Here is a 13,011-nt window from a genome sequence, read left to right on the forward strand (position 1 = left end):
TGATTTAGTTCCATGAATATGTTGTAAATTAATTTTTATCTTATATAGTTAAGTGATCATAATATTGATTCTCTTCAAATCAATAGAGGAACCAATATTGAAAACAAACTATTTTTGAAGTTATTGCTTAAAAACCTTAAGTGTCCGGTAGTAGACAACTTCCCCCTACTTATTTTGTAAAAATCAATCAACTTCCAAGGTTCATAAGATCAAATCCTGATGATCATGGCATACGTAGTACACTTTCTGTGGTCTGGCTAATTTTGCATTTGTAGACTCAATAAAATACAAAAAAAATTGAAAAAAAGAAACAACTAAGGCTATGATCATTTAGAATCAGGGCAGTTACAAACATGTGTATTTTAAAAACTATTCATTTGATCAAAAATCTTTCTATGGAGGAAATGAAGATGTTAATATGACATTTAATGTAAAAATATATAAAACTCTAACTTTTTCATAAAATCCCTTTTTTATTTTTGCACTCTTTTTTCAGTCAGGTATTGATTTATTTTGTTTACCACAGAAGCAAAACCTTTGCAAAATCATGATATTTTACACAAACTCACCTGGAAAAAGCATTTGGAATCTAGATGGAACCTTTTCGAAGAATTTGACCTCTTAAATCCGGTTTTAACATTTTTTTTGTCCATAAGAACACATCTGTCATATGGCGTAAAAACCGGATGCATAGATTGCGATCTTTGGCACTGATCATTATTAGTTATTAACTTAGTGTCTACAGGCAACACTTTTTGCCAGCCGGAAATAAATGCATTATTTAAGGTGTCTGCATTCAGTTATCCCCAATAACCATAGACTTTCTTCTATATTTAAGATCAATGGTTGCACTCCGATGGTTGGTTTGAACTTCGTGTGCATCCTAGAGTGGCTCCTTATACTTCTTAACCATTTGGTCTGAATAAAAAATCAGATAAAATCAACAGTTCATGAACTTTCAAGTCAACAATGAAGAATTTTCGAGGCGCAAAATGCATAAAAAGAGCGAATTTGTGCAAAATTATTTTTACCATGTCGTAAATATCTCAAACACACGTTAACTAAAAAATCTATCAAAAATAGGCAAAATAGTCATTCTCATAACCAACACAACGCTACTAAAGTTTTGTATATCCGAGCTCTATTAACGTAGTTATCACCGAAATAAAGTGCCCGGATACTAAATGATCATAGCCTTATTGATTGATTATTTTTATAATAAATTACAACTAACAACAAGAATTGCAATGAGTTTTTAGAAGGCTTTTAAAATGTGCACCCATGGGAAAAAAAATCGGATAACATAAGGCACGACATCAAATTTCTCTCAGCTTATTGGGAACAAACAACCTGTTTTAAATAATTTTTTAAACTTTTATGTCATCTTTTTCAAGCTCCTTAACTTTTGGATCTTGTTGGCCAAACCTATATGAGTACAATCGACAAAACAATCGAGTGAATTCAGTTGAAATGACTTAAGTGCAACGATTGTCAAATCACCCTACACAGAAAAATAAGATTGTGCTTCGAGATGATGGGGTGAGTGTGACAATCAAGTGACAAAAATAGATCCAACAGCGCTCGGTAAACGTTCCGCTTTGAAGAATGTTTAGCTTATCAGTGTTAATGAAGTGACGCCTGCAAAAACTTGTATAGAAGGCCTAATCTTATCAGCGTCGTTCCACACAATTGTATAATAGGTCAAGATAGGATTTGGTGTATTTTTGTCCGCTTTAATGGCGAAAGATTTTAGTATAACATGGACATTCTAAGCGTTCTGAGTGGTCGCCTGGAGGTGGTGGACGATTCCACGAGTTCTGGGGAGCTAGTCAACAAGCTGGTATCCCGAGGGCCAACCGAGGAACCGCTTCAGCTGGTCGAGCTGGACAATTTCGTCAAACGGCACTATGAATGGTTGAAATGTTTGCCCCGGGTGCGTCCATTCTATGCCGTCAAAAGCAATGACGATCCGGCCTTGGTAGAAACTTCGATTCTGCTCGGATGTGGCTATGATTGTGCCTCGAAGTCGGAAGTTCGTCGAATGTTGGGTCTTGGGGTAAGCCGGGATAAAATTATCTATGCCCAGCCGGCAAAAACCATTGAAGGGTTGCAGTTTGCAAAGGAGCGCAATATTAGGACAGTTTTTGATAGCGAATCTGAACTGAGGAAGATTCACCAGATCTATCCAGAAGCGGAGTAGGTATTGATGTGTTTAGATTAGATATATTAAACAAAAATTATTGAATTCCATCTGTAGGGTTCTGATAAGGTATCGGTTCGATTCCAAGAATGCGTTGGTACAGCTGGGATCGAAATTTGGTTGTGACCCTGACGTGGAAGCTCGCGAGCTGCTGGATTTAGCCAAAGAACTTAACATCAATGTCATTGGATGGTGCTTCAATGTGGGATCCGGTTGTTCCGATGCCGATATCTTCTATGAGGCTATCAAAAAGGGACGTCAGATTACGGACTACGCCAAATCGTTAGGATTCCATTTTTGGTACCTGGACCTGGGTGGAGGATTTTCGGGGGCTAAAGGTCAAGGTTTGAACCAGTACGCCGTTCACATCAACAGGGCATTGGACGAGTTTTTCCCCGAAGAACCAGGCCTTCTAATCATAGCTGAACCCGGTCGATTCTATAGTGCTAGTGTAGTCACATCGGTGATTCCGGTTCATGGCAAACGGGTTATCCGCAACAGCCTAGACCGAAACACCATAGATAATATTTTCTACTTTTTCAACGATGGAATTTATGGCACATTCTACAGCGCCAAATACCGTGGGATAAAAGTCAATCCAATTGTTTGGAAATCTGCCAGCGATTGTGGTCCAATTCGCAAATGCACCCTGTTCGGACCAACTTGTGACGGAAATGATTATTTTGCCAAGGACATCCAACTCCCGGAACTGGAACTGTCGGATTTTGTGGTCTTCGAAAATCAAGGTGCCTTTGCTAGGGTTCATTCCTGTCGGTTCAACGGTTTCTGTTTGCCGAAATCGGTTGTGTTTGTTAGGAACAGTATTTGGTAAGTCGCAAACACTATTGTTTATCAACTGACTATAGACGACTAAGAGAATTTGGCTTTAAGAAAACTTCAATTAAAGAGTGACTCTTTCTGGGTAAGAGCGGTAATTCTCAAAGCGGAGTTTATCATTTTAAAATATTGAGACGAAACCGACTTACAGCTGCTCACTTTACATGGAGAGATGAGAAATATTTAAGATCTAAAACACCAAGACATATTTCAGTTCTGTTTTTTCGCAGAAGGCAATATTATAAGCTTACTTTTAAAAAAGCGAATTTGCATGTGACCCTCCGTCAGTTAACCGGAACATTCAAAATGTCGGACAAAAACATTCGTGTATACCATACACAATAACTATTTGATCGTTGCTCGTATCATAAAAGGATCTTGAAAGGGAATCTGTGATCTTACCTTTAGAATAACAGAATCATACTTTTAAGGACAATCCGTGTAGGTAAATAAAAGTTAAACCAAAATCGTGAATTTTGCAGTTTAGCTAGAACAAGTGATAGAGAGTCGTTGGGAGAACACCAAAAATCAGAAGCACGTGTACAGACAGAAAACCTATTCTGACTACATAAAAAATCGTTACCATTCCCATGTGGAACGAAACGTCCCTAATAGAGGAGCGTTTCGTGTAAACCTCTGAAGCTCTTTTTAATGGTTTAAGGTATAAATTTCCCAGAGCATTTGGTGTGATTTATCCATATTAAATTGCTCATCCACTCGAAAAATATTTTTTTTATTTTAACCTGTTGATTTATTCGAACTTATTGAACACCCTGTCTTTAAATAAAAAGCTACCTTTTCTAAAAATAAAAGTAAATAATAAAAAAAACTTGATCATCATCAAATCAAGGATAAAATATAAGCGTTTATTAAACTTTACAAATGTTCATACATTTTTTTCTACAGATATTTTTGAACATCTGGAAGCTTCGGTAAGATAAAAGATTTAAAATGATGTTCGTATCTCAAACATTTAATGACGCACATTTCCTCACATTAATTTGGTCAAAAAAGATGGCTGGAGATGATTAAAAAAAAAAAAGAATTTTAAAAATTTATAGTATTCGTGACGCCCAGTGCAGCAAATAATCAGTGTCAGCTTTCAATTTTCAATTGAATTTACAGCAGTGTACGCTCAGTTCATTTCCATCTGCATTCATCTGATAATGAACAGAAAGCTCAATCCCGAAAGCACTCTGCATACTCATTCACGAATCGGCAACATCGGTGCTCAGTATACATTCAGGGTCTTTGCAGGTTCATGAGGTTATCCTATCTTCATTTTCAGTATCAAGCAAACATAGCTGAAAGTGAAAAAAGCTCAATTCAATTATCATTAACTTTAGTTGAATGGTGACAAAGCCTGTTCGATGCGCTAGACTTGCGGAAATTGAATAATTACTGCTGAGATTCCTATTTTTTAAGGATTTTGATGAGCAAAAACGTGACAGTGTATAGAGGTGGGGAGGTTGAGAAATAAGTGTTCGGGTTGGCGAGAAGAACGCTGGCGAGGGAGCGTGTGGGACGAATGTGGCGGACAAAATTACGACAAAACTGTAACAAAGTTATGACACAAATATGACAAAAATTTGGCAATAAAAATACAAAACATGACAAATGTGGTAAAGTATGACAAAAAATACAAAAATCTGACAAATATGGCTTAAATTTTACAATATGATAAAAACAAACCAACGCAACTCTGTCGAAAATATGACAAATGTGATAAAAATATGACAGTTTTTTTTACAAAAATGACAAAATTTTGCAAAAATTTAACAACTGACAAAAATGTGACAACTATAACAAAAATATGACGAAATATTGGCAAAAAATTCAAAAATAGCGTGGTAAAAATATGACGAATATATAACAATAAAATGACAATATCATGACATAAAATTGTGATAAAAATAAAACAAATTTATGGCATAATTAAGATAAATATGACCAATTTATGATTAAAATATTAAGAAAAAATTAAATTGAAGGGTCACAAATTTCGTCAAACTATGTAAAATTATGATGAAGTGATAAAAATATGAAAAATGTCAAATTTTTCAGATTGTTGTCATTTTTTACCAAATTTGTCATAAGTTTGTCATGTTTTTTTTCATTTTATTGATAGTTTTTTGAAGTGATTTTGTCATATTTATCAGATTTATGTCATAATTTTGTCTTGTTTTTAACACATTTGTTATATTTTTGACTAAGGTTTGTCGAATTTTTGTCATTTTATTGTTAAATCAATGTCATATTTCTGTCTTAATTTTGACATATTTTTGTCATATTTGTCAGATTTTTGTCATAATTTTGTAATTTTTTTGTCATGTTTTGTTATTGTATTGTCAAAATTTCGCTATATTTTCGTAATATTTTTCATATTTTCGTCATATTTTTATCACATTTGTCAAATTTTTATCTAATCTGTCAGATTTTTGTTATTTTTTGTCATTTTATAGTTCATTTTTTGTCATATTTAGGCCATAAGTTTTTCATATTTGTCAGACTTTGGCCATACTAAATATTACCATAATTTTGTCATTTTTCCACCATATTTATTACATGTTGTCATAATTTTGTCATTTTTTGACGCCAATTGTCAAATTTTTGTCATATTTGTCAGATATTTGCCATATCGTCATCAAGAAATTTATATTCATCTCTTTTCCCGTCCCCTCTGAATAATCGTTTAGTCTTAGCGAATTTCCAATCGTGTTTTCTTTTCGAATTCCATTTCACAATTTTTGAAAATGGCAAAAAAACAAATGCCTACTGAAATTATCAGCAACTTTCGCTGACACTGATTGAATGCTTAAGCTACATTCACTGATCGAATGCAGTGAGTGACAGAAACGCCTAAGCGAAAGACGCTTTCGTAGCAGTCGAGTGAAACATGTTAGTTCGGGTTTACGAGTAAGCTTTCTACTGACTGATAGACATACTCGCAAAGCTTGCCGTAGGCACGAAGATGACCGAGCCGATCAGAAGCTTTTATATTTGTTGACTTTTCTATTCCATTCATTTCAGTTCAAGCTTTTTACACTGATAGAAAATCACAGTCAATATCATTCGTGCTTTCAGAAAATTTGCAGCACTTGTGACGCCATTATTTTAATCAATTTGGTGGTGTGAGAAATAGTAAGTTTCGACGTTATTTCAGTTTATCGAGTTTATTTCTAATTTTCGAAATAGGAAATACTTACCCAAGAAACACAGATTAAGCTAACTAGCATTTGGATGTTTTAAAATGGTTTTATTATGACATTTTTTGTGTAGCTCGTTTTATGACGGTTTAAATATGATCATGAAAAATTCTTATATTCTTGAATCGACCATATGTTTTCAGATAGTTTTGAAAACGCTAATAAAGCTTTTATTAAACATACTGTTTAGTGGTTTTCAAAGAGTTATGAATGCTCTGTTTAAACTATAATAAAACACAAACTTAGAAGTTTGCTCCAAGCTGTGCTTTGCATGATTTATGATAGCACTCAGTACCTGAATATTAAACTGGCATAAAACTCAGTTACAGTTTGTGATCATGATATCAAAACAGGACAAGCTCAGATAAGATAACACATATTTGAATTGGAATTCCCATTTTTACACATTTTTGAAAGTTATGCGTGTTGGTTTTGAGTTAAAATTTAAAAATATGTCTAAAAATCTTCGAAATGAGTATTGAGTGAAAGGGCATAAATAGTAGGAAAAAAAATTGTTGCTTGACGCCATTATTAATCCAAGATGGCGGCTTCCGCTTTTATTTTAAAAGCTATAAATAACTTAAAATATGACGAAACCTTCACAATATGATTATTACCTAGGTGAAAGTAATAAACGAGTAGAAGTCGAATTTCGTTGTCCGTCGCCATCTTAAATTCCAAGACGGCGGCTACCACTCCACTTGAAAATGCTGTAAATGATTAAAAATCGCATAAAAACCCTTACAATATGTGTATTAGTCAAAAGAGGTCAATCGGTAGAAGTTCCATTTCGTTATCTGACGCCATCTTAAAATCCAAGATGGCGGCTTCCGCTGAACTTTAAAATGTTGTTATTGACTTTAAATCGCACGAAACCCGAACAATATTGGTATTAAACGAGTAGAAGTCGAATTTCGCTATCTGACGTCATCTTTAAATACAAGATGGCGGCTTTCGCTTAACTTTAAATGCTATGTAAATGAAAAAAAAATCGCATTAAACCGTCACAATATGGGTGGAAGGGCTATACAAGAAGTCGAATTTTCCCTTCCCGACGTCATCTTGAAATCCAACATGGCGGCTTCCGCTGAACTTTGAAATGCTGAAAATGACGAAAAATTGCATGAAACTCCCACAATTTGGGTATTGGCTAAAGGTTAATCTAGAAGAAGTCAAATTTCGCTATCAGACGCCATCTTGAAATCCACGATGGCGGCTTCCATTGAACTTCAAAATTATGTTAATGACTGAAAATTGCATGAAATTTCCACAATCTGAGTATTGAGTGAAAGGACCAAACAAATAGAAGTCGAATTTCACTATCAGACGTCACCTTGAAATCCAAGATGGCGGCTTCTGCTGAACATTAAAATAATTTATATCTCAGAAAACCAAATGAAATTCCCACAATATGAGGATTGGGTGGAAGAAATAACTAGAAGAAGACGAATTTCTATATCTTAATCCATCATTAATCCAAGATTGCGGCTTTCTCTTTTTTTTTCAAAGCTGTTAATTACTGAAAATTTAATGAAACATCCACAATACGGGGTATACGGTTAAAGGTGCCAAAAACAAACAGAGTCACCTATTACCAATATTGTATAGCTTTCGAGCGATTTTCAGTCATTTACAGTTCAGTGGAAGCCGCCATCTTGGATTTTAAGATAAAATCAGAAAGAGGATTTCAACTTGTACTGGTTTCGCCCTTAAACCCAATAATAATATTGTGGACGTTTCATGTGATTTTTAGGGATTAAGAGTTTTATGCGGTTTTTAGTGATTAACAGTTTTTTCAAGTTCAGTGGAAGCAGCCATCTTGGATTTTAAGATGGCGTCCGATAGCAAAATTTAACTTTTTCTAGTTAAGCCCTTTCACCCTATACCCATATATTGGTGGTTTAATGCGAATTTTTGTTATTTATACCATTTAAAGTTGAGCGGATGTCGCCATCTTGGATTTCGAAATGGCGTCAGATTGCGAAATTCGACTTCTGCTCGTTTATCTCTTCACCAAATAACAATATTGTTGGGGTTTCATGCGATTTTGAGTCATTCACATCAGAAGCCGTCATCTTGAATTTAAAGATGGCGTCAGACAACGAAGTTTGACTTCAACTCATGGTTTATTCCACGGGTCATTTACAACCAATCCCTTTTCATTCAAAAAGTCTGTCCTCATTCTCTGTACTTATGATTCTTATTGGCTTTTTAGTTGATGCTTTTCGGTGAATTTGAAATCAAATTAAAACAATTCTTTTGACGTTTCGGCCTACTACCTTCAGCCATCCTCAGAAAACTATATTATAAACAAAAACTTAAATTAATACAAAAATTCTTCACAATATTCCATCACAATTTCACTGCACTTTTGCACTTACGATTTGTATCGCCGCGTGCTTCCTGAACGGCTGTCTTACTTGATTTAAGTCCGGTTTTGAATCGCTTCTAGCAGCTGGCGTCCATCATTCCCGGTGTCGTCGTGATGTTGTTTGTTGTCGTCGTGTTCGGTGACGTCGTTTTTGAATCCGTCGTTTTAGTTGCGAATTGTGACGTCTCTCTTAGTTTTTTAATAATAGAGCTATATGTTTTAGAAATTTCAATCGAATCTTGCTTGATGTTAACTGTTCTTCCTTTTTTGAGTTTTATGTGTAGTGTTTCAGTTGTTTTTCGTTTTCCTTCTTGGTTTACTCTTTATAAAATATATGCTTTGTCGAAGTTAAACTTATGGTTCTGTTCTATGGCGTGTTGTGTCAATCCTGTGGCTCTTTTGTTTGAGACTCGTTTTATGATTTTTAATCCTTTTTCCAGAGTTTGAGATGTTTGTCCACAGTATTCTTTCCCGCATTCACAAGGAATTGAATATACCACATTTGTCTGTTTCAATTTTGGAATTTGGTCTTTCGTTTTTGTGAATAAACAGGTTTTAATTTTGTTGATTGGTCTCGAGGATGCAATTATGACATGATTTTTCAGTACTCTACTAACTTTTTTGCTCAATCCAGGAATGTATGTTAGTGAGACGTATTTTCTTAGATTTTCCGTAGTGCTGTTGCTTAGCGAGTTGTAAATAGCATCTACCCTCTTTTTTTTAAATATATTTGATAAATTCATCTGGGTAATTATTTGAATGAAGTATTTTGACGTAGAATTACGTCTTACGGCAACACTATAGGGGTACAAATTGAAATTCGCGAACAGATCTCGCGTCACGAAAAACGCCTCTTTATCGGACATCTTTTCCGAACACCATTTCGGATTGATTGTGTGTTAGTACACCAGTACCAATAAAGCGTAAATACGCATTAGTGTTTGGAAAGTTATAAATATGACTGTCGAGAAAATCAGTTGACCAGTTGAGTTTAAAATTTTCAGAGCAGCAGACGCGTGTTGCTGTCGGGGATCAAGATGTTGATCCGCTGCTGAAAATGGAATGGAAGTTCAAATGGATCTTCCACTCATTTCTTGGTCAACGAAATGTTGCTGGCGTTTATCAAGACAAGACGTTGAAAGAGCGCAACGAATCGTTTTTTTGGGGCAATGATCTTCATCAAGAAGACTTTTGAGTCAATCTAAACTGTCCCCGGTAAACGCAACCAAAGAGGTGGTACGGCAAAAGGCTATGCTTTGACATCACAATAACAACAAGTCCTTATCATGACTTTGAATACTCACATGAAAAAGTTTAGCATGATTCATTTTTCCTTTAGAATAAAACATTATTTCAACAAGAACCAACTTCTCGAACCAGAAAAAAAATGCAAAAAACAGTTAAAATTACATAATTAACAGTGTCAAATGGCTACATTAGCTTAATTTTTGTTCAAAATCCAAAAAAGAATCATTTAATAAAAACTTTTGGATTCATTATACTTCGTAGGTATATTTTTTCCTACTCGCACTTGAGTGGCAGTCTTCCCTTTCTTCGATGTCCTATGTATCTCCAAATGACCCGGAAGAAAAACCAACAGATCAAAGTAAGCTTTTTTTTTCGACACTCTGCAAGAAATATTTCACGTATGCTGTATACCCTTCATTGTTATTACGCTTTACACCATGCCTTTTTTTGCAAACTCTATGATATTTTCCCCATATAAAAGAAAAAAATTAGCGAATTCAATCAGTTGCTCTGAAACTTTTGAACTAAACAGAGGCACATTGAACTCGGGTTTGGATTCATCGCTGTTGCGAAAGTGTAGCAATACTCAGGTGGATGGCGCTGTCGTTTAATTTGTTTTCATGTTGAAGTGTTAAGACTGACAAAGAACACCGTTTTTTTTCCACGTTTTATTAGTTTAGTTGAAACCTTCTCAATTTTCACCATTTGATAACAAGGAAAAAATGGATGAACTATGGATTTATTGTTGAATAATTGAGTTCTCACTCATACAAACTTGAAAAAAAACTACATAAATGGAAGCAAGTCAGTCAACACGATTCGAAAATGACACACTCATGTAGAAATATATTAAATTTTCGTGGAACGAATAGAAGATACATACTGATATCGTAATTCTACGTAAACCTTGTGGTTGTGTCTTATGTACAACCTCTTCACCTCTTTTTCTAACTTTATTGATGCTCCTTTCACGTTTTTCAACGTCGCTAAGTTTCAGTGTCCGGCCAATCAATGCAATCGCTGTGTTCTTTTTGTGTATATATGGACTTTCTGAATAATAGAAGCGATTCAAAACCGGACTTAAATCAAGTAAGACAGCCGTTCAGGAAGCACGCGGCGATACAAATCGTAAGTGCAAAAGTGCAGTGAAATTGTGATGGAATATTGTGAAGAATTTTTGTATTAATTTAAGTTTTTGTTTATAATATAGTTTTCTGAGGATGGCTGAAGGTAGTAGGCCGAAACGTCAAAAGAATTGTTTTAATTTGATTTCAAATTCACCGAAAAGCATCAACTAAAAAGTCAATAAGAATCAGCGGTGATCAAAGCTTGTTAACGTACTTATGATTAACAATTCAGATATGAGGAACTCACCGTAAGCGTGTAATTGATTGGCTTGTGAGAGAAACGTCAGATTTAAGCTTTCTATGTGGTAAACCGTTATAAAACTAACAAGCCATTTATCTGACCATAAAAAAGATACTAAGCATTGAATTGACTAACGCCATGTTGGTTGCAAAATCGAAGGGCACAAAATGACGCTATGTTGATGGATTCACAATGCAAATATTTAAAAATATTTTGTCAGGCCTTTTTTTCATCAATTCCATCACGATTGACTATCAGATTTGACGAGGCGCATTTATTTTAAGATACTATTTCATACACATTTTGCCTAAAATTTTGACTAGCAGTAGAAAAGATGCTTATAATATGGTTAAAACATTTTTGTTTTGGCTAATAATTTTTCCAGATCATTGTTCCTGGAAAAAATAAAACTCCGAGAGCTCACAGAATCGAAAAAAACACGTTCGCTAACACGTTTAATAATAGCTTTTTCAAAAGCTTTAGTGACCAATTAAATTAAGCATAATGATTTGTCATGAGGACGTTTCTGAATAGGGCCAAATAGCCAAATTTCGGCTTTATTAGAGTTCTGATGTTGTTATAGGATGCGCTTTAGCTATTTCTGAAGATTAATGCTGTAGTCCTAACGAAATTCTGCTGACCATAATAAAGCAAAAATTTTTACTTGGGTATGGTACTTATTATTATCATTACAATCAAAATCACTTCATGAGGACAAACACATTAGAAAAATCTACTAGTGAATTTATGAAACAGTTTTATTGAAATCTTCAAGGTTTTCTTAACAGCTTTTTTGGCAGAAAATTTCATTCGTGTTGCGTACAGTTTTATAAGAAGTTTTCATAGGGTCGGTTAATCGTTTACTTGAACAGGGTCAGCTAAACTGAAGAAATGAAAATACACTATATATTTTATAGTTTGAAAGGTTTTTTTTTCTTTATTAGAGAGACTTTCAGCCTTTGGCAATTTTAATCTTTGAATCTTTGCATCCAACGAACTTTTCTATCATTTTCATTTTTGTATATTTTATTATTCTCATGCAATCACTATTTCTTTTACAGGAATCTGTTGGATGAGCTGGCATCGGAGAAAGCTCATCCGGACAAGCTTGTTCTGGAATCATCTTATCTTCAAACGAACAACAGCATCGAGTCAATCAAGTTTGAGTGAGCAGAAAATGTTTTGTTTTGTATTAAACCTCGAAAGAAGATATATTATAACACACATATATTCTTTTTACAAAGAAATTGAAATCTTCTCAAAATAAACAGTAACAAATAAAAATGCATGGTTTATTTTTTCTTATTCCACTATGCTTTTCATTCTTTACTTGAAGGACTTGGTTTTTGAATGAAAAAAAAGTATCATTCATAAGCAAATTTAAGCTAACTAGATTTGTCTCTCAACCATTGGAACACTAGAAAACGTCTAAAATCACAGTGATCTTCCCAAAAATAGCTTGTAGAACCACAATTATTCACTTTTAAACAGTAAATTTCATAAAATGAGCTTGATTTGTAAAGAAAAACATAAGTAGTAATATTCGAATCGAACCCATTTTTTCATATATTTAGCCCTCAACGCCAATTACTTCATTAAAAAATAGTAATCTCATGCTTGATTTATCCGTAGAACAATTTAAAACAAATTGTAGGAGAAAATTTCGATTATTTTCTTTCTTTCATATGTTAGCAATCAAAACACAGTGGTACCTACTATTATTGTACAGTAGTTTTTCGATTTTATCACTGTTCGATTTTATCAATACTCGCAAAATTTAC

At 34.2% G+C, this 13,011-nt stretch overlaps 1 protein-coding gene across 1 annotated transcript; it reads left to right on the forward strand.

Annotated features, from left to right (window-relative positions):
- The first annotated feature begins 1,715 nt into the window (after positions 1 to 1,715).
- LOC129738904 (ornithine decarboxylase 1-like) lies at positions 1,716 to 12,508 on the forward strand. Its single transcript, XM_055730236.1, has 3 exons — positions 1,716 to 2,196; positions 2,258 to 3,028; positions 12,292 to 12,508. The coding sequence occupies exons 1-3, from the start codon at positions 1,760 to 1,762 to the stop codon at positions 12,398 to 12,400; spliced, it is 1,317 nt and encodes a 438-aa protein (XP_055586211.1). The 5' UTR covers positions 1,716 to 1,759; the 3' UTR covers positions 12,401 to 12,508.
- The last annotated feature ends 503 nt before the right edge of the window (positions 12,509 to 13,011 follow it).

Source organism: Uranotaenia lowii, chromosome 1 (assembly GCF_029784155.1).
Source record: "Uranotaenia lowii strain MFRU-FL chromosome 1, ASM2978415v1, whole genome shotgun sequence".
Lineage (NCBI taxonomy): Eukaryota > Metazoa > Arthropoda > Insecta > Diptera > Culicidae > Uranotaenia > Uranotaenia lowii.